The sequence below is a fragment of the Lynx rufus genome, unplaced genomic scaffold (assembly GCF_022079265.1).
Source record: "Lynx rufus isolate CCGP_SWC_20201006 ecotype Redwood Valley unplaced genomic scaffold, mLynRuf1.p SCAF_7, whole genome shotgun sequence".
NCBI classification, from domain to species: domain Eukaryota; kingdom Metazoa; phylum Chordata; class Mammalia; order Carnivora; family Felidae; genus Lynx; species Lynx rufus.
In genome coordinates, this window is record NW_025814889.1 from 4,479,479 (window position 1) to 4,507,429 (window position 27,951).

The window sequence follows — 27,951 nt, forward strand, 5'->3', positions numbered from 1 at the left end:
TCCCCCGCCTCGCTCGCAGGGCCAACGGACCTCTCAACTGAGGTCCATCGTTTAAAAAAAATTTTTTTTTGTTTTTAATGTTTATTTTTGAGAAAGAGAGAGTTTGAGCAGGGGAGGGGCAGAGAGGGAGGGAGACACAGAATCCGAAGCAGGCTCTGGGCTCCGAGCCGTCAGCACAGAGCTGGATGTGGGGCTCGAACTCACCAACTGGGAGATCGTGACCTGAGCCCAGTCGGGAGGCTTGGTCAACAGAGCCCCCCGGGCGCCCCTGGAGTCCACGTTCTTGCTGGAACCTCCACTGTTAGTAAGTTTTGGAACTTGCACCCAAGTACCCGTGTGCTTATTTAGGTCATAATTCTGTAAATGCACTTCTTTACTCATGTGTTATGTACATCATAAAACACCCCTCAAAATAGAAAAAATGTTAAGGTGAGCCAGAGATGAAATAAAAAAAATTGAAAAGACATTTAATCATGGTCCAAACTCTGTTCTCGCTAATTTATTGTGTTTGGTCACAAATTCTTTTCGAAGCAATGGTGTGAATATGCTTTACTGTTTTTTTGTTAATCTTGATTCGATAACTTTGTGATACGGAAATTTGAAGTTCTGATTCTAAATGCAGTTTCCTTTGAAACGTGGTCTTCGTGGCAGACAGCTGGAGCTGAAGACTCCCCCCAAGACGCGTGGGTGCAAATGGAGAAAGCGTGTGGTGCCCTGCTCTTAATAGATCATGGCCCTTCTTTCTCAGTCCCCTTTACCAATGACACCATTTTTGAAATTTGGCTCTCCAATAGATGCGAAGTTTTTTGAAAAATTACACTTTCGCTAACTTTGAGTAGGACGAGACATTTATAAAGATCTCCTGGAGCAAAGTTACTATTCTATTTTGAAGTCCTTACAAATGTGTCTATGAACTGATAGCATTTGAGCTTTTGGACACTGAAGTTTAGGGAAAAGAGTGCCCCCCCCCACCCCCAACTCTATATTCTCAAGTCGGAGAGTTCCTGTTGCTGAAGAAAAGTATTTATGGTCCGGGTCGCCTGGATGGCTCAGTTAAGTGTCCCAATTCTTGATCTCGGGTGAGGTTATGATCTCGTGGTTCGTGAGTTCAAGCCCCACATCGGGCTCCGCGCTGACCAGTTTGGGGGCTTGCTTGGAGTTCCCTCCTTCACTCTGTCCCAACCCCCCTTAAAAATGAATAAGCTTTAAAAAATAAAATATATTTTAAAAAAGGAAAGTATTTATGGTTGATCATTTGAATGTGGGGGAAAATTAAAAATCGAATTTAACAACAGTTTCCAGAAAGGATTGTTGTTCCCCTGGGGTTCATTTGGACTCTTGAATTCCTCACCCCAAATTCTCATTTATCCCACCATTTGGTAACTAGCAATGTCAAGTCCCACGACTGGCTTCACATCCCCATGGTTCAATTTCAGAGCAGGGGGAGGGGATGTGTATCGGGTTACTGGCTTCACTGGCTGGGCTAAATCACTCCTGGTTTTTTGTCTGTTTTTAATGTTTATCTATTTATTCAGAGAGAGAGGGCATGAGCAGGAGATGGGCAGAGAGAGAGGAAGAGAGAGAGAATCCCAGGTAGGTTCTGCACTGTCAGCACAGAGCCCAATGCTGGACTTGAACCCATGAACCGTGAGATCATGACCCAAGCAGAAATCGAGTTGGATGTTTAACCCACTAAGCCACCAGGTGGCCCATAAATTATTCTTGTTTTTAATTCCGCTTCCTCCAGGTTGTGCTCTGAGCAGCACATTCTTGGGATTACAAAAGGCTGGTGGCAGGGCCTAAGGCTAGAGTCTCACCCACGTTCTTTTGTTCTTTTGACCAGGGATCAGAAAAGAATCCAGAAGGAGAGGGAAGGTGTGGATCTGGAATCAATTTTCCGGTTTCTTATTTTGTAAAGCAAACGTTTTATTCTGAGATCATTGTAGATTCACATGAAGTTGTAAGAAATAATACAGAACATTCCAGGTACTCTTTACTCAGTTTCCCCCAACGTTACCATCCCGAAAACCCATAGCACCGCATCACAGCCAGGGTTCGGACCTTGACACAATCCGCTGGTCTTATCCGGACCTCCCCAGTTGTGTACTGATTCGTGTCTGTGATTTTTTTCACGTGTGTGTTTCGCGAACCCTTTGCCACAATCAAGAAAGGACGTGCCCATCACCACGAGGGTCCTCATGTTCCCTTTTATAGCTATTCCCCTCCCTCTTCTGTTTCTGCCCCCACTTCTCCCACCCCCCCCCATTTAACAAAGGTATAATTGACAAATAAGCTGTATGTATTTCAAGTGCATAACATGATGATTTGATAAGCATAGACATTATGAAATGATTCCCATGATCAGGTTAGTTAATACACCCATCACCTCCGATGGTCACTTTTTTTTTTTAACTTTTTTTTTTTAATGCTTATTTTTGACAGAGAGAGAGAGAGAGAGACAGAGCATGAGCAGGGGAGGGGCAGAGAGAGAGACAGAGAGAGAGAGGGAGGGAGACACAGAATCGGAAGCAGGCTCCAGGCTCTGTCAGCACAGAGCCTGACGCGGAGCTTGAACTCAGACCACGAGATCATGACCTGAGCTGAAGTCGGACATTCAACCCACTGAGCCACCCAGGCGCCCCTGGTCACCTTTTTTTTGGTGAAAGCACTCACGATCTAGTGTTTAAGCAAATATCAATTATACAGTCCAATATCATTAACTGTAATTACCATGCCGAACATCAGGTCCTCATAACTTAAAAGTCGTATCTTTTACCAACATCTCCAAATTCCTTCTACTCCAAAGACACAATGTTAGAACTTTTGTTCTTCTTCAAGGTCCACAAGGCTGTTGTTTTGTTTTGTTTTGTTTTTTCCAGCTGACTTTCTCTCTCTTGTTCCTGTTGGGTTATTCATATTGTTTTATCTTCCAGTACGTTAATTATTTCCTCTGTCCCTTAATGTCTTTTTCTTAAAGTTTAATTATTTTTGAGGGAGGGAGAGAGAATTCCAAGCAGGCTTCCCACTGTCGGCGAAGAGCCTGACTCAGGGCTTGAGCCCACAAACCGTGAGATCATGACCTGAGCTGAAATGGAAGAGTTGGACACTCAACCAACTGGACCACCCAGGCGCCCCCTCTGTTTATCCTTTGAGTTTCTTGTTTTGATTCTTGTAATTTTCAGCTCTAAAATTTCCATTTTGTAATTCTTTATATCTTCTGTTTCTTTATTGAAACTTTCTATCTTTCCACTAGTTCCAAGTGTGTTTGTCATTGCTCGTTGGAACAGTGTTTATAATGGTGGCTTTAAAATCTTTATCAGATAATTTTCAGATCTCGGTCGTCCTTTTTCACTCAGCTTGACACTTTCCTTGTTTGTGGCATTATGACTAATTTTTTTGTGGAAATATGACAGTTTTTATATTACTATGAATTGAGTTTTAGATCCCTTTAAAAGGTCTGATAAAATTGTATAAGTGTGGTAAATTCTCAGAGCCAAAGAGAAAAAAATTCTTATGAACAAGGAAAAAGCTAGACTTTGGAAATAACTAAATGGTTAGTTTTTTTTTTTTTTTTTTTTTTTAGGGCTTTATATTTTCCTTGTGATCACTTCAGTGCATACCAGCATTTTAACCTCAGTGACACAGGAAACAGCAAAACAGACTAAAAAGTCAGGGCATTGATAGGTTAGGTTGTTTGAAACATATTCTCATTTACTTTGGAGGGAAAAGACTGGGTTTAGAGACTTTCATTTCCTAACCTGCGGAGTCACACTGTGGTTGACGAGGCAGCAACAGGGGATAAACCAAGTGCCTGGCGTTCGCCAATCATCAAACCAAATCAAAGAACTCTGGAGGGAGCACAGACAATGCCATTAACACTCATCAGAAAATGGGAAATCCGGATGACGGCTAAATCTAAAAGGTAAAAGGAGAGTCTTAGTCAAGGAACTGTTTCTGTGCTGGGTAAAGAGACGTTTCTTTTAAATTGGCTTCAGGATGAAAATTAACGTAATTTTCTTTTGGGAACAAAACCAACCGGTTTGATAATAACCGCATACTATCGCATGACACTGTAATGAACACACTGTAGAAAATACACTTCCATGCTCATGAACACACTATAAAAATAAACCAATATGTTGCCTTTTTTTTCAGGTACTGTATTATTCTACAACTTAAGGAGCTAAGCTATTTGTGTTGATACTGTAAACTCCCAAGAGGGCAGAGATGAATTCTGCCCCTTTAAAAAAAAAAAAAAGTTTATTTATTTTGGGGACAGAGAGAGTGCGAGCAGGAGAAGGGCAGAGAGAGAGGGAGAATCCCAAGCAGGCTCCATGCTGGCAGCACGGAGCCCCACGTGGGGCTCAAACTCATGAATCTTGAGATCACGACCTGAGCCGAAATCAAGAGTTGGACGCTTAGCCGACGAGGCCACCCAGGGACCCCGCATTCTGCTTCTTTGAAAACAATGCCAGTCTGGTTTAATATATAAAATTAACAAATATTTCATGGTGATGATGAGGAAGGTAATAAGAATATCACTTGTTTCATTTCTTTTAAGCACTTGGAAATACTTCATCTGTGCCTTTACTTGGTGGGAAATTATATATTAGAACTAGGGATGGATACAGTGATTATGATATAAGTCAGTTCATTAGGGGACTTCCATTGTAGCAAGGTAGGTAAACTCCTCATATATATATATATATATATATATATATATATATACATAATTTTGAGAGGTAGGTAAACTCCCTCTCTCTCTGTGTGTATATATATATATATATATATATATGTTTATATATATGTGTGTATATATATATATATATATAAATATAATTTTGAGAGGTAGGTAAACTCCCTCCCTCTCTCTCTGTATATATATATATGTTTATATATTTATATATATATAAATATATATAATTTTGAGAGGTAGGTAAACTCCCTCCCTCTCTCTCTGTATATATATATGTTTATATATTTATATATATATAAATATATATAATTTTGAGAGGTAGGTAAACTCCCTCCCTCTCTCTTTCCCTCTCTCTCTCTCTCTCTCTCTCTCTATATATATATATATATATAAAATTTTGAGCCATAAAGTGCTAAATCACTATCGATATTGATTAAAATTGCTGATATCGCTAAGCATGACTGCCTGGGTCTCCACCCTCCCTTACCCTTCCCTCTCTATCGTTTTACGATATCATTCATTCAACCAGTGTTTATCACTCAGGGAGACAGAATTTTAAAAATCCCACCCTGGGAATCTAGCATTTCAATCGAGGTAAACAGAAAATAAGCAACGTAAATCAAGAACCTGGATGGTATGCTAATGAGGACTATCAACACAAAAACGCAGAACAGAGAGAGAGGGTTGCGTTTTTAGGAAGGGTGACAGACAAGGTGTCACGGAGGTGAGCCCTGAGTGCGGACGTGAACGTGGTGAAGGAGCGGGAGGAAGAGTGTCGCAGGCAGAGAGAGAACGGTCCCTGGCACAGGTGTATGAGAGGGACGGCCAGGAGGCCACCGGGCTGCATGGGGTCAGCGGGGCACAGTAGAAGGACGTGGACGCAGACGGCCAGGGAGGCAGCGTCCTGCTGGCCCTTGCGGGTGCTGTAAGGAAGGTGGTCTTCTCCCTGAGCGCCACAGGCTACCGGATGTCAAGAAGAGGGGTGCCCATCACTCTGGCTGCTGGGCATGGACGTCGGGTACAGAGGCCGGGAGAACAGATGGCAGCCAGTTGCCTACCTGAGCCGGAAGACCTCGGTGTGAGCCTGTTCGTGGTGCGTGTGGTGGGGGCCCCTGCGAGCAGTTGCCACTGGGAGCTCAGTGTAGACACGACAGGTTTTGAGATGCCTATCACACACCCAAGTGTCGTTGAATAAAGGGATATGCAAACCTTGGTCCAGGGCTCAGGTCTGGGTCGGGTATAATTTGGGGGAGTGTATATTTAGATGGTGTTTAAAGCACGAGACTAGATAAAACCACCGAGGATGTGGGTGCAGGCAGAAAAGAGAAGGGGTCCAAGGATGGCGCCCTTGGTCACGCCAAAGTTAAGAGGTCGAGCTGCTGGGGAGGAACCTGCAAAGAACACGGCAAGGGACATGGCCAGGGAGACGAGGGGAAACCAGATCGGCTGTGCAGGAAGCAAGCCAGGAGTGTGTTTCTAGGAGTGTTCCTCCTGCTAAAACAAGACGAGGTCGTGGCTGACCTGGGCGAGAAGAGTTTTGGCAAAATGGACAGCAGATGTCTGGTTGGCGTGGGTTCAGAAGAGCAGGGGAAGAGAGAAGCTAGAGGAAGCGAGGACAGCCTTCTTCAGGAAGTTTCCGTGTGAAAGGAGAAACGGGATGTAGAGTGAAGTCGGCTCAAAGGGAGATTTTTGTTTTTTTAAAGACGAGAGCAGGTTTGAGTACCTCTAGGAATAACTTCGTGGGGAGGGAAAAACTGACGATGGAGGCAGACAGTGGGATTTAACCAGGTTTCATGTAGACCGATGAGTAAGGCAGAGGGAGAGAGGCATTAGTTGAGGGTGCCCGCAAAGGACGCCATCACATCGGTTGACTCTGGAACGCAAGCAGGGTCGGGACACAGGACATTAGAGTCCCGAGGGAAAGGGGGACGGAAGGGCTGGAAGAGACAGTGTTTCCCAGCCGCTTTCCTCCAAGAGGAGGCAACCCCTTTGTGGATTGGAATAACTGGACTTCTTCTCCGTCCCGCTCCCCAGGGTCTACGGTAGAAGGAGCTACTTACAAAGGATCTACAAAATAGCGAATGTTCCTGTTTAGACTGTCTAGACTTTCCATGTCCTCTGGTGTCAACTGGAAATCCAGAACCTGTCAGAAAGGTGAGAAGATGGACTCAGTTTCCCTGCAGCAATTACTGTCCGCTTCTCCTCCCTCCCCCAACCCAGACACACATTTACGTAGGAATGTACGTAGGTTTTACAAGACGGTTGTCATGAACCTGGGGGCTCGTTCCAAACGAGAGTCAGGAGTGTGTCTCCTTGGCTGTTTGAACTCAGATCACCCTCGGGGGCTCTGGGTGGGTGACTGTGGCCGCAGCAAAGGAATCCTACACCCTTTCAAGCCTAAATCCCATCTCATCTAGCTCCTTCGTTCTGCAGCTGAAGAAATCAAGGCCATACTGTTGGGCGAAAAAACAGGACTGAGACTCAAAGCTGACCTTCTTGGTTTCTTTCCCACTTCCTCGTTCCCTCCCTGCAGCAGATGGGGGGGGGGGATAGTTAGACACCGCACTCGCGTGCGTAGCGTAGGCAAGGAGGTGAGCTTGGCCCAAATAGACCTTGGGTGCCTCGCCGATGACCCAGACCAGAGGGAGACGAGGTGCCTCCACCAGTCCCCTGCCGCCCACAGCCCTCCCGTGTACCTGGAAGTTCTCCCGAATTCTCGCCTCTTTGAAGCTCTTGGCCAGGGCCACCACCCCCCGCTGCAGCTGGTAGCGCAGGGCCACCTGGGCTGGGGTTCGCCTGTGCCATGCAGCAATGGCACTGAGCACTGGATCCTCCAGGAGAACTGGGTTGTTCTTGCTCAGCCTGGAAGGGAGGCAGAGGTGCAATGTGTCCGAGGCTGTATGTCCACCTTACGTGGGACGGCTGGGTGGGTTCCATCCTCTGGAAATCCGCCCGATTACCCTCTGGCTGTCTCAACATCTGTTTTTGCTTCTTTTGGCCAATCCAAAGAAGAAGGACCAGAGAGAGGCAGGCAGAAAGGGACTCTCAGGTATTTGCTCGTTTTTTACACGTTTCTGAGAAATTCGGTAAAAGACTGGATAAGCCAAGAGGACAAAATTTTTGTCCCAACTAAGACCCGATAATCTCCATTATAATAAATAAACCAACTGTTTTCTAAGAAGTTGCTATTTCAATAATGCTTTCAACTAATTATCTGCTTCGTCAAGTGCTAAGAGGAGCATTTTTATACTCCTCTTCAAGAGATAAAGAAACCCAAACTCACAGAAGCTCTTACTTGTCTCACGTCCCTCAACTATCAAGTGTTCGAATCGTGGCCCGGGCTCCCTTTGCCACTCTCTAAACCCAAAGCTTTTGAACTGGGTGAACGTTCTAATCAGTGATTTTATTATTTAACACTGTCTTATCGAGTCCCTACAAAGTAGGCTAGTTAAAGGGTTGGCAAAGACAGACTATTCCTGCCGTCTACCGCTCATCTGCCCCGGAAGGTTGAGCGATGACTCCAGAAGGGACAGTGTCCGTGATTAGAATAAGTGCAGAGAGGTCATTACCATTCCTTCCCTGAGTTGGACCCCAAGGCCGCGTACGCAGTCAAGACGATGTCGTGGGACTTGCAGAACTCCAGCAGTTTGCTCTGGTTGAGGTAAGGGTGACACTCCACCTGCAGAAAGCAAGCAGAAGGGTTGGATTCCAGGAACATAAAGTGCTGTATTGCATGACAGCAAACATATCCGGGCGGTCCGGCAACACGGGGAACACACGGCCGTCACCCACAGCTGGGCCAGGGGAACTGACAAGAGACTTACCCTCCAATTACCGCCCACGGACAGCAGAGCAGTACCGAGAAACGGGCTTGGTGCTCATGACAGACAAGTCAGATCAGGAGGTCAACAGACACGCTCAGTCTCTCGGACAGGAGACCACGGGGCTGGCCTTGGCTCCCCCTTGCGCGTCGCTCTGTCCAACGAGAAGCAGCCCCTGCCTTTCTTCGTTCTTCGTTCTTCGTTCTCAGTCCCTTACCCTGACCTCTTCCCTTCACAGCTGCCACGCCTGGAAACCAGCCACTCATCCTTCACGTGTGACTGACTTTCCGTGAGGTCAGTCTTCAGCTTCAGAAACCAGAGCGCGTTCGTCTTTCCCACCACAGTGTGTTGTGATGTCTCTGCTTGACCCTTGGAGACTTCAAACACCGGCCCTGCTCTACGTCACTGCACCTGTTCCCTTCCCCAAGCCCAGTCTTGTACCATGTGTACAGGGCTCGGGGGCTTCTGGCCCTTTGATCATCGAGCGGAAATACGTTGCTCATTGTGACTAGTCAGAAGCTGTTACTAGCGTTGTGACCCGCACACCCTACCGGTGAGAGGGGCTTCTGTGCCGTAAAAGATAATCAGGGGTACAGTCATCGTCCTTTCTGTGTAGGGGACCTGGACACCCAGACATATGTGGGTCAAGACGTATGTGGGTCACCCCGGCCACGGGATGGGTGGGCTAGGGGCCAGCTCAGCTCAATTTGTTGATTCTCGGGCTGGCCTTGGCTATTTCCCCTTCCATGACACGGGTTAGACTCACGTAAAACCCTAGGCGGGCAGGCTCTAGCGTCATGGTGTCCGTTGCAGGGGGGGCCTGAAGAAAACGGAATGTCTTGACTATTTTTCAAGATGGCTACTGGATTTTTCTCTAGTGTTCAGTGCGAAAACCTGGTAGGGCTTCTGGAGGTAAAACTCAGAGCCTGGGGACAGGCCCATTGAGGAGCCCCCTAGAGATGTTAGCTCTCAGACTTGACGCTGAGGCTCCAGTAACTCCGGAGCTGCTGTTCCACATCTTCCTGCCCCATAGTGACCCTGGCGGCCTTTTCGTTCCTGGCAAACCGCGATTCTCTGTATCAGCCTATCTCTCTCCAGTTTTCTGGCCGGCAGCTGGCTCTGTGACCTCAACTCTCTGATGGATCTAAAAAGAGTTGCTCGTTCTTGGTTTATTCAGCTCTTCTTATTATAAGGACACAAGCAACAACTCCCGAGCTCCTTTCGGGCCAGACCCCAAACTGCGAGTGTGCACATGCACTTTTTGCCACACGCCTTTCTCGCTGCCTCTGCTCTGACTCTGGTGACTCAATAAGAGTGAGCAGGGATTGGGGCACCTGGGTGGCTCAGTCGGTTGGGCGTCTGACTTTGGCTCAGGTCATGATCTCGCAGTCCATGAGTTCAAGCCCCGCGTCGGGCTCTGTGCCGACAGCTCGGAGCCTGGAGCCTGTTTTGGATTCTGTGTCTCCCTTTCTCTCTGACCCTCCCCATTCATGCTCTGCCTCTCCCTGTCTCAAAAATAAATAAACGTTAAAAAAATTAATTAAAAAAAAAAAAGAATGAGCAGGGATTGACGAGAAGCAAGCAGCCCGACTTCGGCCCCACTTGAACTGTATTTCCCAGCACCGTGTGCAGGAAGGGCCCGGTGCTGGCTTCCTGGGGCTGGTTCAGCCATCACGTGCAAATGACCTGTCTGTGTCACGGTTGTCTCGGGCATGAACACGGAGCGGGAGGAAGGGTGATTTATTGTATTCAGGGAACAAGACCAAGCCACCTGACCTGAACTGCCATCCACTCAGATCACCCCTCGGATCACGATGAACTGTCCTCTGTTCAAGCTTCTCAGGCCCACGTAAACTTCCCACCAGCCAATCAGTCTAAGCTTGGCCGTGGTCCGTTCGCTCTGTAGAACCCAGGGCAACGTATGGCTTCTTCCTTAATTCTTCACCATGACCCCAGGCAAAACCAGTTTCTTTACTTTCTCTAGACTGACGATCCCCAAGGTGGAGGTAAACCTCCCAAGGGACACAAAATACAACTTTTCAGAATTCTTATTTGTATTCTTCATCTATAAATAAGAGAAAAAACAAGCCTCACTAATATTTAATACATGGATTGGCTGTCACTCTCTGTCAGCCTTCATGTAAGAAGTTTAGAAGGAGATAAGATAAAGCCAGGGTGAATGTGGACCCTCCCGAGGACAGAAGTGTGGCCACTCACTTCCGTGCTCACAATTTCTTCCATAATTGTCCAAGATCAGGAAGTTTATGCGTGGCTTTTTTTTTTTAATTTTTTTTTTTAACGTTTATTTACTTTTGAGACAGAGAGAGACAGAGCATGAACAGGGGAGGGTCAGAGAGAGAGAGGGAGACACAGAATCTGAAACAGGCTCCAGGCTCTGAGCTGTCAGCACAGAGCCTGACACGGGGCTCGAACTCACGAACCGCGAGATCATGACCTGAGCCGAAGTTGGACGCTCAATCGACTGGGCCACCCAGGCGCCCCAATGCGTGGCTTATTAAAGTGGGTTTATCTTTTTTTTTTTTTAAGTTTATTTATGTATTTTGAAAGAGAGAAAGAAAATCCCAAGCAGGCTCCACGCTGTCAGTGCAGAGCCCGATGCGGCGCTCGAACTCACGAACCATGAGATCATGACCTGAGCCAAAGTCAAGAGTCAGATGATTTAACTGAGCTACCCAGGCACCCCTAAATTTATCATTTTTTATTTATTTATTTATTTTTATTATTTAAAAAAAAATTTTTTTTAACGTTTTATTTATTTTTGAGACAGAGAGAGACAGAACATGAACAGGGGAGGGGCAGAGAGAGAGGGAGACGCAGTATCCGAAGCAGGCTCCAGGCTCTGAGCCATCAGCCCAGAGCCCGACGCGGGGCTCGAACTCACGGACCGCGAGATCGTGACCTGAGCTGAAGTCGGATGCTTAACTGACTGAGCCACCCAGGCGCCCCAAATTTACCATTTTTTAAATAAATTCACTATTTTGAGCATTTCTAAGTTCAATGTCGGGGGCTGATTTTGTACCATCAGGGCTCAGTGGTTATCTCATGACACAGAACTCAAAAGAATTACCTGTTTTCTTTTCCACAGGAGGGCTCCAACTTTACTGACCAGAGATGAGAAAGATCCAGACTTTGTTAGCTGCACATTTCTAGGACCCACCCCCGTTACACACCTAGGAGATTATACTCCAACCTGAGCCTCGGGTGTTTTTTTACAAAGTGACTTGGCCTTGGGGACTGTCTTCAACAACTTGCAATGCAACTCTGTTCTCTTCAGGAGAGGGCGGTGCCGCTGGTGACCTCGTTGAAATGACACAAGAGGAGGGGGTAGAGTTGGGGGGGGAGGGGCGGGTCCACGGGGCTCACCTGGTTGCACACGGGCTTGTACTTGAGGCCGGGCTTGTCCAGGATCCTCTCCAGCTGCTTGCGGTTGAAGTTGGACACCCCGATGGACTTGGCCAGCCCTGAATCCTTACACTTCTCCATGGCCTGGGGAGGAAGGGGCTGTGAGGAGTGGTCCCTGCAGCTGGCTGGGGAAGCACGGAAACAGGGATGGTGCCGAGAGAGGGGGCTCGGGGTGGGAGAGAATACGACACAGGACAGGGGAAGCCTTGAAAGCTGCGGATGTCAACAAACGAGACAGGGATTAACCGGGTAGGAGGAGAATGAAAAATAAAATAATAGGAGAAAAAGGGCAAGAAGACGGAGCAAGATAAGAAGGCGAGGGGTGCAGGACCCAGCTCAAGGAGCCGGTGCGGTTTTTGGCCGGACACCTAGAAAAACTCGAGCAAAGTCACAGCGAGGGCCAGGCGCACAGGGAGTGGAGCCTGTGCGGCGTGGGAGGCAGGAAGGGGCCAGACCGTCCCCCCGACTGTGGCTCCCTGTTTTCTCTTCGACCCCCTTTCCCATGAGGGTCACCAAGTTCCCTCTGTTCCCGTCACACGTGCCTCGTTGCTGCTCTTGAACATGACAGGTTCTCTCCCGCCTTAAAAACTTGGCCTCGGCCTTCTTTACGCCCGTATCGCTCTTCCTCCGGATACTACACAGTCGGTTCCCTCGCTTCTTGCAAAGCTTCGCCCAGTGTTACCTTGTCAGCGAGGCCTGCCCTGCCCACTCTGCTTTTGTTGTCCCTCTGTGTCCCAGGCCTGCCCTGGCGTTCTCAGCTCCCTCATCAGCTTTATCTTCTCATACATCCCCCCACGCTGCCGTAGCACCTGCCAGTCCGTGGGGCTGGAAACCTTGGTTTGTTCACCAGTGTGGCCTGAGCACTTAAACACACTCAGTACTGAGTACACCACAGGCACTCGGTAAGCACTTGCTGAACTATCTAATGCGGGAGATGTGAAACGGAGGCAGAGGGACATCCGGGGACTCACCCAAGTCTACCTGGGGGCGGAATTGGACGAGGTCCACGTTTCCTGAATCCCCTGTCCAGCCTCTCTCCCCCAACGTCAGAGACGTAGCTATTCAGAGCCGTACTCACCTCCCACGTGGCACAGAGATCCACTGTGTCGAAAATGAGTTCTCCGTGTTCGTCCTTTGGGAAGAGCTCTTCCCCAGGCTGGGACACGGGGAAGAAAGAGAGGTTGTACAAAGCTGTGTTCGGCCTCAGCCAAGCTGTCGGGAGCCTACAGACCTTGAGGCTAATGCAACAACCTATTCTCATTCTTGAAAGGAATTGTAAGGTTAGGCTGAAGACAGAGAAAGTACATTGAGGGAGTATACCTCCTAGAAAGGTTTTAGCTGCTAAACATCATGTCACAGACAACTTGGGACACCCAAGACCCCATCCTAGAGAGAGGCTACAGTGATGCCACGGCTCAACAGGCACCTTGGCCTTGGATTCTCGTGAGATAAGCTGCTCTTACCCCTGCTTTACACCTGGAGGTGGTCACACAGTAGAGCGACTCGTGAGCATCTGGAGGGTTGAGTTTCATCATTAAATTTCCTATACCTCAGCTGGTCTCCATATCGGGACACTCCCCAGACACGAGTGGGTATGAGGTGGACATTCAGGACCATGGGGTCTTTTTTTTTTTTATTATTAAAAAAAAAAATTTTTTAATGTTTATTTTTGAGACAGAGGGAAACAGAGCGCGAGTGGGGGAGGGGCAGAGAGAGAGAGAGAGAGACACAGAATCTGAAACAGGCTCCAGGCACTGAGCTGTCAGCACAGAGTCAGACGCAGGGCTTGAACCCCGAACCGTGAGATCATGACCTGAGCCGAAGTCGGACGCTTAACCGACTGAGCCACCCAGGTGCCCCCAGGACTGTGGGGTCTTGAAAATACAGACAATGCATTTGCAAGATCGAAGCAAAGATATTGAAAGCCAGTGAACTCTTACACTCTGGGGCTGAGATGGGACTTTTGCGGCAGAAAAAAAGGGGGGGGAAGCTTAAAGTATTACGTATTTTTTTCCTCATTTTTACAAACTATATCCTCTCTTGTATTCAGCTATTAATTTTTACGTTGATGATTAAAGTAAAAGAACTTTCGCTAACCTTCAAAGGTACTGGGATATGTATAAGATAAAGATCCACATAGCTCAACTGAAGTTTCCTCAGCGATATTTCCAAGCTGGTTCGAACCAATTCTGGACGTAAAAAGGTTCCCCACACCTGCAACGGTTGAAAGGGAAGGTATGAGATTCTTTCTTTCAGAATCTTTAGGAGAAATTAATAAAGTGCACAACTGTCACTATTTACAGATGACAGACAGTATATAAAGACTCCACCAAAAAACTATCAGAACTAATAAATTCAGAATTCTGTATGGTGGCAGGATACAAGATTAATATACAGAAATATGTTGCATTTCTATACACTAATAAGGAAGTAGTGGGAAAAGAAATTAAGAAAACAATCCCATTTACGATTGCACCAAAAACAATAAAATCCCTAGGAATAAATGTAACCATGGAGGTAAAAGACTTGTGTTCTGAACATTGGAAGACATTGATGAAAGAAATTAAAGATGGCACAAACAAATGGAAAGCTACCCCATGCTCGTGGACTGGAAGAACAAATATTGTTAAAATGTCCCTACTACTCAAAGCAGTCCACAGATTGAATGCGACCCTTATCAAAATACAAATAGCATATATTTTTGCATACCTAGAACAAACAATCCTAAAATGTGTATGGAACCAGAGAAGACCCTGAATAGCCAAAGCGACCTTGAGAAAGAAAAACAAAACTGGAGGCATCATAATCCCAGACTTCAAGATATACTACAAAGCTGTAGTAATCAAAGCAATCAGCACTGGCACAAAAACAGATGCACAGGTCAACAGAACAGAATAGAGAGCTCAGAAACAAATCCATGCGTATATGGTCAATTAATCTACAACAAAGGAGGCAAGAATATGCAATGGGAAAAAGACGAATGATGTTGGGAAAACTGGACAGCAACATCAGAAGAATGAAACTGGACCACTGTCTTTCATCATACACACACAAAAAATAAACTCACAATGGTTAAAGACCTAAATGTGAGACCTGCAACCATAAAACTCCTAAAAGAAGACACAGGCAGTGACCTCTTGGACAATGGCCTTCACAATATATTTGTGGATAGGTCTCCTGAGGCAAGAGAAACAAAAGCAAAGATAAACTATTGGGGATGCATCAAAATAAAAAGCTTTTTCACAGCAAAGAAAACCATCAACAAAACAAAAAAGCAACCTACACAAAGGGGAGAAGGTATTTGCAAGTGATAAATCTGACAAGGAGTTTCTATCAAAAACTACATGAAGAACTTATTCAACTCAACACCAAAAACACAAACTAATCTGATTAAAAATGGCAGAGAACCTGAATGGACATTTTACCAAATAAGATGTACAGATGGCTAACAGACACATGAAAAGATGCTCAGCATCACTCATCATCAGGAAAATGCAAATCAAAACCACAATGAGGTATCACCTCACACCTGTCAGAATGGCTAGTATCAGAAAGACTAGAATGACAAGTGTTCACAAGGATGTGGAGGAAAGGGAACCCTGGGGCATTGTTGATGGGAATGTAAACTGGTGCAGCCACTGTGGAAACCAGTACCGAGGTAGGTTCCTCAAAAAATTAAAAGCAGAAATACCATATGATCCACAACTATAATTCCACTTTTGGGAATTTACTCAAAGAAAATGAAAACACTAATTCAAAAAGACATATGCATCCCTGTATTTATTGTGGCATTATTTATAATAACCAAGATACAGAAATAATACAAATATCTACGGGTAGATGAATGGATAAAAAAGGTGTGATATATACATTCGTACATATAAAGAGTGGAATATTACTCAGCCATAAAAAAGAATGGGATCTTGCCATTTGTGACTAGAATGTATTATGCTAAGTGAAATGAATCAGACAGAGAAAGAAAAATGCCAGACTTCGTTTATATGTGAAATCTAAAAAACCAAGCAAACGAAAGAACAAACAAACAAAAAACAGAAACAGACTCATAAATATAGAGGAAAAACTGGTTGTTCCCAGAAGGGAGGAGAGTAAGGGGAGGGGTGAACTAAGTGAAGGGGATCAAGAAGTACAAATTTCTAGTCATAAAATAAGGAAGTCATGACAAATGAGGGATGTTGTCAATGACGCTGTATGGTGACCACACTTATCGTGGCGAGCGCTGTGTAATGTACAGACTCGTCACACCACCATGTTGTGCGTCTGGAACTAACAGAACCTTGTATGTCAACTACGCTTCAATAACAAAAATGCTTGATTTTAACTCCTCTTCAATAAAATATAATTGTTTAATTTTAATATGGTCTATGTAACCAGGGGCTTGCTGCCTGGTTTTAGCCTAAGGGGGAACCATATAAAAACAATTTTATACAGCTTAAAAAAAAAAAAAAGAATCTCTAGAAGAAATGAATGAAAGGGAAAATGAGCAACAACTACAAACCCACTTGCAGTCGTTGGAAAGTGACACTTGTGGTCATTGGGAAGCGACGAAGCATCCTGCTTAGCTCCTAAACTCTTTTTCCTCATAGCTTCTGTTTCATACTGAATTAAGACAACGATGTAGGAAAGGAAAAATACGGCCCAACACAGGGGGTCTCAAACTTTAGAATGTAAAGGAATTATGAAACACATTCCTGGGTTCTACCTCCAACATATTACATCACAATATCTGGAGATTTTGGCTGGGAAATTGCATTTTTTTTCCCGAGTTTATTTGTTTTGAGAGAGAGAGAGAGTGCACACAAGCAGGGGAGGGGTAGAGAGAGGGGGAGAGACAGAATCTCAAGCAGGCTCCACACTGTCAGTGCAGAGCCCGACATGGGACTCGAACTCATCTACCATGAGCTCATGACCTGAGCCGAAACCAAGAGCTGGATGCTCAACTGACTGAGCCACCCAGGCGCCCCTGGGAAATTACATTTTTAACAAGAACCTCAAGCAGTTGTGATTCAGGAAATTGCATTTTGAATGTATTAAGTGTTCCAAAGAAAAGTAGGACCTATAGGAATTTCGGGGGGAGGGTACTTTAGTCAGCTTATTTTAGGAAGTAAAAATCTAAGGAAAATCCATCAAAATTGCTAAGGCTCCCTCCCTATGGAAGGGAGATAAACAGACAAGAGAGCAATAGTGATACCACATCTAACACAGTCGTTCAGAGAGCTTCATACCGTGGAGCAAGAAGGAAGAAATTCCCTTCCTGCCTAGAATTCACTTGTATGGACCTCAACTCTCTCTTCATGGGTCACTTCGCCTCATATTTAAATATCTGGTTGTAGTAGTAGTCAGCTCCATGAACACCATTGGAGAAAATTCTTCCTGGGTTCCTTTCCAGTCTGACTTAAATCCGTAAGTTCTTTTATTTGTTTCAGCTATACTATCAGTAGAAATGAAAAATAGTAGGAGAAAATGGCTCCAAAGTTAAAAAAAAAATCTAAGTACGTTTACAAACATTAATTTCATCCTCATAGCAGTTCTGTGGTATTATCTTCCCACTTCATAGGAAAGAGACATGGGATGTCTATTGACCATGCCATAGGTTGAGATATGAGGCCTAAGGCTTGAAGAAGTTGGAACCCACATCCCTTGCCAGCATGTACCCCACCTTCAGCATATACCTTCTTACAGTGCAAGGTCTGTGGGAATGAAAATGTAACCAATAAGAGGAGAACTTCACCGAGAAACTCTTCAGCTAAGAGTGAGCTTTTCACAGATACATAGGGAACTATACACAGAACCTTTGAAGTGTAGAATACGTCCTCTCTCTTCACAGAGCCATCAGCGATCTTCTTCCGGATGGCCCTCCCAATCTCTTCTTCATTTAGATACAAGTAAGCGGAGTCAAAATGGCGGTAGCCTACATCGATTGCTCTCATGACAGCCTCTTCCACCTCACTCTTAGCAACCTAGAAGACCACAGAAAGACAAAGACCTACTTGATTCAGGAACAGATGGCCAATCCCACCAGCGGAGCTATTTAGCAGAACCTATTGTTTTTCTAAGGGCTAAGAGCTAGAGGTGACAGAGCTGAATGTGGACTTATACCCAGTGGTAGATGTTTAACGATCTATGGTGTAAATACTCCCACCATGGCTGACTTCAAGCCATGAATATTAGGAAAAGGTGCTCACCATCAGATCTTGTGAGCCCATGAGCTGGTCTAGCTCGTCACTGGGTTTAACCCTCCCGCCCCTGGATTTACATCATGTGTGGATTTACACAATCTATCGGTTGACGGTCCCAAGTTAACTCACTCTGTGAGAGACCGTTAAACCGGTTGCAATCCAGTTAAACCGGTTGCAATCCAGAAGTCTAATGCTCAGAGCTATCTGTCAATGCAGTGAAGGTGTGACTTTACACAGCATAAATTAATGATTTACCGATGTAAACTTGGAGAAGCGCTTCAAGCAATATTTGAGGAGGAGCAGAAATGTAAAAGAAAATCAACTATTTTTTTTATGCAAAATGTCTCATAATTGGTTTTGCTGTGGTGGTTGCTAAGTTGGTCCGCATGTGACTTTTGCCCTTTCACAACTTGTTATTTTATTTTTAGCTGCCTACTGTTCTGCTGGCCCACCAGGCTGGACTTTAGACCTTCTCCATAATTTCCCCTCACCATCGCCCACTTCTACCTCACTTAAAATGTCTCCTGGGTATATTTTTTAATCTGTAATTCCCGACTAGTTAATTGGTACCCCGGATTTAAGAGCCAAGAGTCCAAGTAAAAGCAACCTTTGGTGACAGTGCCCTTGCTGAAGTCCTCAGCATTACCCACCATGTGGCTCTCGTGTTGGGGAGTCGATCCTACAACTTTCCTTAAACAATTATAAGCTCCTCCACTAGGAACCACTGAAGATGTGCTCTTGTAAGTTGGAAATGTTCAAATGAGAAACACGCATGGAGTTCAGGGTTCCAAACAGAGAATTTCCAAGTGCCCCCAGGGAATAGTATTAACAACTTGGCCTCTACCAGACTATTTCCCCTCCAGACCACCAGCACTTTCTCTAACTTTAATCTTGACTCTCTCCAGAACATTCAGCGGCCGAGATTTCTCTAGATAGTCTACGCGTGTTGGTGGACAGGGACCGCTTGGACAGCAGACGTTACAGAGAAACTTCATCACAAGCAAGCTTGCCATCAAGTCTCCGACAAGTGGTGATCATGACACCTGGGTTTCATTCATTGCAACAGATGGTGAATGGCTACAGCTGGACAGCTGGTGGGAGTACCAGAAACGGCCTCACCCACCCCTGCGTGGCTGACAGATGGCACGCTCCCCTGCCCCTTGATATAGCAGTATGCCACGTGTGACTGTCGAACAAGCAGCGTCAGAGTCACTTGGTAGCTCATTAGAAATGTGGATTTTTGAGCCTTATCCCAGATCTACTCATTCGGAGCCTTTGTAGGTACGGCCTCCAAATCTGCATTTTTAACAAGAACCTCAGTGTTTTCATGCTGATGAAAATTTGAAAATCACTGACTTCATGCCCTAAATAACCTAACCTGGAGAGAAGCATCTTACGAACAAATAAAATGAGGCCCGCCTGCATTTCCCCAATTCTGGTTCTGATAAGGACCCACGTCCGCCACCCCTCTGTCTCCGAGGCCACAGTGACTACCTTATTAGGAGCAGAGGTGCCAAATCCCAGCATGGGCATGAAGAACCCATCGTTCAGCTTTACAGAGTAGAGTTTCACTGAGCTCATCTCTTTCCACTCTTCTGGCTTTTTATTAAAAGAAATCTGCAGAGGGAAGAAAATAGCGTAATTGTTATTTTTTAACAGCTTTAATGAGATAGAAGTCACATACCATAAAATCACCCCCTCGAATTCATCCGCTTCAGCAGGTTTTAGTCTACTCATGGAGTTGTTACCAGTACACAATTTCAGAGCATTTTCATCGTCCTCCACTAAACACCATCCTCCTAGAAACAACACCCCATTCCTTGCTCCTTTCAACTGCCGGCAAACACTTTCTGCCTCAACAGATTTGCCTATCCTGGAAATCTTATGTACATACACCACGTGGCCTTTCGTGGCTGCTTTCTTTCACTTAGCCCATTGTTTTCGATGCCAATCCATGTTGTATCGTGTTTTGGTGTTTCCTTCCTCGTTGTGGCTAAATCACATCCCTTTGTATGGGTATACCACGTGTGGGTTATCCCTTCTTCAGTTGACAAACATTTGGCTTTTCCCACGTTTCGCCTATCATGAATAATGCTTCTGTAAACATTCCTGCACAAGTTTTTGTGTGGACATACGTTTACAATTCTCTTGGGTATGTACGTAGGCGTGGAATTACTGAGTCATAGAACAAACCTGTGTTTAATGTTCTGAGAAACCACCAAGCGTTTTCCAAAATGGCCGTACTATTTACACTCTAATTCATGACAACTCCAGTTTCTCAGCATCTTCTCCAACACTTGTTACGCATTACTTTTTGTCAATAGCCATCCTGACAGGTATGAGGTGATAGTGTGGTTTTGGTCTGCATTTCCCTGAGTGATGAGTGATGTTCATAAACATCTGTTCATAAACCTGTTGGTCATTTGTAGATCTTCTCTGGAGGAATGTCTACTCGAGTCCTTGCCCACTTTTGAACTGGTCATTAGTTTTCCTTGCTAACGCGTTGTAGGAATTCCTTATATATTTTGGAGATGAACTTCTTATCAAATATAGGGTTTGCAAATATTTTCTTCCAATCCAAAGAATCCTTTTCACTCTGTGGATGGTTTCCTTTGCTGTGCACAAGCTTTTTGGTTTGATGTGGCCCCACTTGTTTATTTTTGGTCTTATTGCCTGTACTTTTGGTGTCTTATTCAAGATATCATGGTCAATGTCATTAAGATTTTCTCCTATGTTTTACCCCAGAGTTTTAAAGTTACGGTCTTACATTTAAGTCTTTAATCCATTTTGAGTTGAATTTGACAACCCCAATGCATTTGTATTATTCTATCACGGTCTCAGAATGATTAATCTTTGGTTAATTTTGTTCTTTTTAAAATGTTTATTTACTTACTTGAGAGAGAGCAAGAGAGAGAGAGAGCACACACACGCATGAGCAGGGGAGGGGCAGAGAGAGGGAAACAGAGGATCTGAGGCGGCCTCTGCTCTGACAGCAGAGAGCCCGATGCGGGGCTCGAACTCACATACCGTGAGATCATGACCTGAGCTGAAGTCAGACACTTAACTGACTGAGCCGTACAGCCTCCTGTGATTAATTTTGTTCTTAAACTATTTAATGAAACTTTAACCCTGTGCCTACCTTTGTTTCTAAGTTTGAATTGATAAACTAAAAGAACAATTGAAATCTAGGCGTTATCTGCCTTGTATGTGTAGCAACAGAAAGCACACAGACCACCTAAATAGTAGTTTTACAAATATGTGTATAATGATTTTTATTCATGTTCTATAATGATACGGAAAATTATTAAGTATTAAAATTATATATGTGTGTGTAAATATATATATATATATTTACACACACATATATAGGCTCTGCTCTGACATTTCCAAGTCACTTTCTCAAAAGGCTTTGCCCCATCAATGTTTACCCTCTGATCACCAGAGCATGAAAATTCCTAGCTCACTCATCAGTGACAGTATTGTGATACTTCGCTGAAAACTTCCTAAGCAAATGATCAGGCTCTCAATAGTCTATCATGTCTTATCCATAATAATTAGAGTAGATTTCATTAAAAGATGCTGACTGAGGCTGTGAGATTAATTTCTGGATTCTGCCTCATTTTAATCTTTCCCTTTCCTCTCACGCCTGATTCGGGCACATTAAAACATCTCCCTCCCCTCCCGTCTCAAAAAAGGCACGAAATTACCCGTAAGTCTATTCAGCCTCAGTTAATACAGGGAAGATGTGCATGAAATGTCTGCTAACTAGACGTAACCGTGTCACCATTTCAAAGTCTATACGAATACCAAATCACCAAGCTGCACGTTGGAAACACATTACGTTATATGTCAATTACACCTCCACAAAAATTATGCTTCTGCGGCAAAAAAAAAAAAAAATACACAAAAATGAAATGCCATTTTCACCACTCTGATTAAACTGTTATATTACGCAAACATATCAAGCGCGAAGATGGTGAATAAAGTTTTAATTCCATAAACAATGAGTAAGTGCCGTATGAAGCTCCAAAATGATGACTGTTGCTGTGATCTTTGTGATTTTACTGTGATTTTTGTGGTCTATTCTGTAGTAGGCAATTTTTAAGATTCCTAAATGAAAATGTATTCTCTTTGAAGAAACAGATTAAAATTTATTTTAAAATTCCCTGGATTCAGGTGCCTTGGTGGCTCAGTCGGTTAAGCATCTGACTGCGGCTCAGGTCATGGTCTCGTGGTCTGTGAGTTCGAGCCCCACGTCAGGCTCTGTGCTCACAGCTCGGAGCCTGGAGCCTGCTTCAGATTCTGGGTCTCCCTGTCTCTCTGCCCCTCCCCCACTCGTGCTCTGTCTCTGTCTCTCAAATATAAATGAACATTAAAAACATCTTTTTAGGGGCACCTGGGTGGCTCAGTCAGTTAAGCGGCTGACTTTGGCTCAGGTCATGATCTCGCGGTCCGTGAGTTCGAGCCCCGCGTCAGGCTCTGTGCTGACCGCTCAGAGCCTGGAGCCTGTTTCAGATTCTGTGTCTCCCTCTCTCTGACCCTGCCCTGTTCATGCTCTGTCTCTCTCTGTCTCAAAAATAAATAAACGTTAAAAAAAAATTTAAAAAAACACATCTTTTTAATAAAGCAAATTCCCTGGATTTGTAGATTTTATTGCATAATTGTGATCACAATAAAATTCTCGCTGGCGCCCAGCCTGCACAGATTTAGAGCCCTGACGTGCCTTTTCACCCTGCCCCGTCCTGTCCTCCTCTATTCAGACTTCTCTTGACCTTTCGCTTCGACTTCTCATCTTGCGTGGCCCCCTGTCTAGAACTGCTCCAACCCTGCCCTGCTGGGTATAGAAATTCTTCCAAGACCTTTGAACTTGCACACAGCCGGCTCAGCTACTGGCATACTCCCCTTTGCTGCATAGGCCGTGTCAGGCATCGTTTAACTGTGAAACATCTGTTGGTATTTTCTGGACTTCAATACTGACTACAGCCTTGACTTGGTGCCTGTGATTCCCCTTGGCGCTGAGTCTCAAGTCTTCAAACCCAAGTTTCGATTTGCCTGCTGATTTTTCCATTTTGTGTTCATTTCCTTTAACCATGCTTTAAAAAAAAAAATTAATTTATTTTTTTAAAGTAATCTCTGCAGCCAACATTGGGGCTTGAACTCACAGCCCCAAGATCAAGAGTCACACGCTCCCTCTGCTGAGCCAGCCGGGGCGCCCCTAACCAGCTTCTTTAATAAAGTAACTGTCGACATAGTAGAAGATATTAGTGGCTGACGATACCTCACACTCTAAGAAACAAATATATTGAGTTGGAAAAGTAAGGTGAGCTCGTACGTTTAAAATCCTGTTTCCGGTTCTGTCTCTCCTAAGTGAGGCAAATAGGATTCAGTAGCACCTCCTTTTACCACCAATTTTCATGGGCAATACCAATGACCAGAGTTGACTCCCTGACTCTGATTCCTCCTGGAAGAAATCTGCCTTCTTGGAGAATGGCTATTTGTGTCTTGGATCAGGAAAATGCAGGACAGAACTGAATACGGTGTTGTTGTCAAAGATCAAGGTTTACCATGGCTGGCAGCAACAATGCTGGAAAGACAAAGGCGTCCACTGAGGGAATCCTGCCAGACCGCTCGCGACAGTTGGAAGGTGAAAAAATATTGACGTTGTTATTTGGAAGAAGTTGATTCTACGAAAGAGCCGTGAGTTCATAATAATAGTGAAATAGGATGAAGAGAAATAAAATACGTATAGTTTGTCACTGATTTTAATAAGTGAGGGGCGGTGAATGTATATGACTATTTCCTCTTCTTTTATATCCGTGGCAGGTTATACAGTGACCTGAACTGTTACTTCTCTGTTTTTGCAAGCAGGAAAGAGAGCCCAGCAGTTCTGAAAGCGCACCAGGAGGAAGGAGAGCGGAGGTGTATCGGCAGGAAGTGTGCCAAGCACGGGAACAAGGGACCCACCAGTGGCCACGCAGGTGAAGGGTCAGTGCTCCAGTGCTCCGTCAAATTCCTCAAGTACAAGAAGAGCTTAATAGCCTTAGGAGAGGCAATTAAATACTATGGATCCCACAACACCGATAAATGGAACCTCAAAAGGGCATGTCAATTCATGCAAAAATACTAAAACCTATGAAGAAGGCAAAGGCATGGGTGTTTTTTAAAGTGTGTAGAAAGTTAAGTTTTATCATAAAAAGAGAGGTCAATTTGGTGATCCGTGGCTTGGACTTGAATCATTCTTGGAGAAGTAACCACATCAGGGCCCTGACTAGGAATAAATCAGTCATCCAAATCCAGCAATTTGGGCTAATTTTTGGTTCCAGAACATTTGACTTCTGAATACTGAAAGTTGGAATTCGCATAAATTTCAAATTTTTTTTTTCAACGTTTTTATTTATTTTTGGGACAGAGAGAGACAGAGCATGAATTGGGGAGGGGCAGAGAGAGAGGGAGACACAGAATCAGAAACAGGCTCCAGGCTCTGAGCCATCAGCCCAGAGCCTGACGCGGGGCTCGAACTCCCCGACCGCAAGATCGTGACCTGGCTGAAGTCGGACGCTTAACCGACTGCGCCACCCAGGCACCCCAGAATTCGCATAAATTTCAAGTGTCCTGCACTTGGAATTATTATTTGTCTTTTGGATTTTTCAGCCACTAAAAAACGGCTAAGCCATTTTTAGCTTGTGGGCCATACATACACAAGCAGTGAGCTGTGCCCGCCAGCCACAGTTCGTGGACCTCTGCTCCATAAAATCAGTAGACATTATCATAATATCTCCAGCTATCTCCCTGTAGATTAATATTTTTTAGTTGTGGTGAAATCTGCATAACGTAATGTTTACCATTTCGACCACGGATAAGTGTACAATCCAGTGGCATTAAATCGATTCACGGTGTTGTTCAACCTCCACCGCTCACTACATGCGAAACATTTTTGTCACCACCAACAAAGACTCTGACCCTGTCAAAAATTAGCTTTTGGATTGTTCGCTAGTGACGTGTAGAAACACAACTGATCGTTTGTGTTGGTCTTGCGCTTTGCAACATTGCTGAATTCGGTTATTAGCTTTACGAGTTTCCTTAAGAACTCTTCAGAATTTGCTGTATGTGGGGTCACGTCCTCTGTGACTGGGAATGGTTCTACCCCAGCCTTTCCAATTTGGATGCCCTTTGTTTCTGTTTCTTGCCTCATGGCTCTGGCTAGAACGTCCGGTACAACGTTGACTAGCGTGGTGGGAAGGGGCATCCCGTCTTGTTCCCCATCTCAGGAGGAAAGTTTTCAGTCTTCCCACATCGAGTGTGAAGTCAGGTGTGTTTTTTTTTCTCAAGTTGTTTTTTTTTTTTTAATGTTTATTTATTTTTGAGAGAGAGAGACAGAGCATGAGAGGAGATGGGAAGAGATGGCAGAGAGAGAGGGAGTGTGACACAGAATCCGAAGCAGGCTCCAGGCTCTGAGCTGTCAGCACAGAGCGAACCCACGAACCGCAAGATCATGACCTGAGCTGAAGTCAGACACTTAACCGACTGAGCCACCAGGCACCCCAACACTATCATTACCTCACATGTATCCATGTGAGGAGCTTTCCAGAGATCTGTATGGTGTGGGGTATTGCACCACACTGAAGGCAGAAGCAGATTTGATACTCTAGCTGGCTTCTGTTAGGCTACTCATTCGTTTTTCAAAAATATCAAACAATATCACTCTTCTCCCTAATTGATTTTTGTTTTGCAAAATACTTTTATTCTTCATAAAATGTATTTTTCATGTTAATATGCAGTAGGGTTATTATTTCTTCATGACGGGATACATAAATATTTGAAATGTTCCCCATTTAACTTTCTGATATAGTCTACAGAATCTTAAAAACGCCGAATGTATAGAAACAGAGTAGGATGGTGATTGCCAGGCCACGGCTACGTGGAGGAGAAAACGGGTGAAGGTGACCAAGGGCACAAACTTACCATTGTAGAATGAGTAACATCTGGGGATCTAAGCAGCATGCTGACTCTACTTAATTGCACTGTCTTGCACACTTGCAAACTGCTAAGCCAGTAGATTTTAAAAGTTCTCACCCCTTCCCCCAAGTAACTGTGCGAAGTGGTACAGGTATTAAGTAACCCCACGGTCGCAATCACTTTGCAACATACATGTGCGTCAAATGATCACACTCTTCGCCCTAAACTTACACAAGGTTACATATCAAGTCTATCAACAAACAAGAAACGTATATACAAATTAAATTATTTTAAAAGAAGAAGTGTGAATTTACTAAAACACAGGAGCGATTTTCTGTATTGCAAAATACTAAAACCATCTAACTAAAATCTGATAATAAAAAAAAAGGTGTTATACTGGGGCGCCTGGGTGGCTCAGTCAGTTAAGTGTCTGACTTTGGCTCAGGTCATGATCTCACAGTTCATGAGGTCGAGCCCCGTGTCAGGCTCTGCACTGACAGCTCAGAGCCTGGAGCCTGCTTCGGATTCTGTGTCTCCCTCTCTCCCTCTCTGCCCTTCTCGTGCTCGTGCTCTGTCTCTGTCTCTATCTTAAAAATAAATAAACATTAAAAAAAATTTTTTTAATTTAAAAAAAGGTGTTATACTGTGAAAAAAGGCATGCTTTTGAATAGATACTGTCATAAGGGATGCAGTTATGACACAAAAGGAAAGATCTGGTGACACACTGGATACGTTCACACGACTAGAAAACACCAGAGATTCTAGGGGAGAAACGTTACTAGAATATACTGAAGACTTCTGTCATTGGGTACAAGACAAATACATAACATTTGCATCAAAGTACCACAAAATGGAAATGAGTAAACTATTGCCTGTGTTTCCAATCATTACAACTTTAAAATACTTAGGAACAAATTTAACAAGAGTGATGGCACTTCTACAGGGGAAAACACTATCGAACATCACCGAAGGCCTACAATAATATCTGTGCAAGTGAACATGTATGCAAAATTTTTGGACAGTTTATTAAAATGTAAATTCTCATAAAATCATATACATACGCCCAAACAATTAAAATTCAAATTCCCCTAAAAGTCCAATTTTTAAAAATTAGACACAAATTTTTCAAGTATAGATTAAAAACTTAATGCCAGAGAGAAAATTCATGGAAAGTATCAGTGATGGACACTTTTTGACTGGACTTCAGAACTTATTATAAAGCCAGGATTATCTTTAAAAATTGTATCGGTATAAGGTTACACAAAAATCCTTGTGGAACAGAATAGAAAATCCAGAATTAGTTTTTATTTAAGAGATGATTTAAGAGAATTTAAGATATGATCAATTGAGTCATATAATTCAGAGGAGAATAATGAATTATTTAATGCTAAATTATTTAATTATTTAAATTATTTAATGATGCTAAAAGAAATGCCTATCGAACTCAAAGAAAATAGGATTGGATTTCCCCTCTCACGCCATGTATAAAAATAAATTCTAGGCACATAAATGATATACAGAATAAAAAAGGAGAGGAAAAATACTTACAAGAAACCCCAAGTCACAATCTTGTACAAGAGAAGACCTTGTTAAATAGACCAGAGAATCAAACGCTATGAAAGAAAAAATAGATGTATTTGAAAATACAAACATTAAAACTGTGCATGGTGAAATTCCCTATCATCAGAGTTTAATAGGTAAATGATAAATTCGGAAAATATTCATCAACTGGATGGAAGGGAGCTGATATTTATAACCTAAGGGAGCTCTTAGAAGTTGACCAGAGAAAGACAAATAAAAAATTTGAGTGAGGTGACAAGGAGGCCGTGCACAGGACACTAAGCCAAATGTGCACTCA

At 44.1% G+C, this 27,951-nt stretch overlaps 1 protein-coding gene across 2 annotated transcripts; it reads right to left on the reverse strand.

Annotated features, from left to right (window-relative positions):
- Positions 1–3,590: 3,590 nt before the first annotated feature.
- LOC124502362 (prostaglandin F synthase 1-like) lies at positions 3,591–19,718 on the reverse strand. 2 transcript variants are annotated; one of them, XM_047066988.1, is made up of 9 exons: positions 19,632–19,718; positions 17,751–17,918; positions 14,038–14,154; positions 13,019–13,096; positions 11,902–12,024; positions 8,266–8,375; positions 7,393–7,558; positions 6,757–6,839; positions 3,591–3,915 (listed from the first exon to the last, which is right to left on the reverse strand). In XM_047066988.1, exons 1-9 carry the CDS (start codon positions 19,716–19,718, stop codon positions 3,873–3,875), a joined length of 975 nt encoding a protein of 324 aa, XP_046922944.1. In that variant the 3' UTR covers positions 3,591–3,872. The 2 variants fall into 2 exon arrangements, with proteins under 2 accessions (XP_046922944.1, XP_046922943.1); XM_047066987.1 differs by lacking the exon at positions 3,591–3,915 and adding an exon at positions 6,488–6,569.
- Between the last annotated feature and the right edge of the window lie 8,233 nt (positions 19,719–27,951).

What these genes read in the sequence shown, in the direction of transcription:
- LOC124502362 (XM_047066987.1), bottom strand. Translation starts at nt 19,718, where the DNA reads ATGAGCTCAGTGAAACTCTACTCTGTAAAGCTGAACGATGGGTTCTTC. An exon ending in ACGTATTCTACACTTCAAAG is followed by an intron (nt 14,155 to 17,750) that starts GTTCTGTGTATA and finishes CAACCGTTGCAG; the next exon opens with GTGTGGGGAACCTTTTTACG. An exon ending in ATATCCCAGTACCTTTGAAG is followed by an intron (nt 13,097 to 14,037) that starts GTTAGCGAAAGT and finishes CCCGTGTCCCAG; the next exon opens with CCTGGGGAAGAGCTCTTCCC.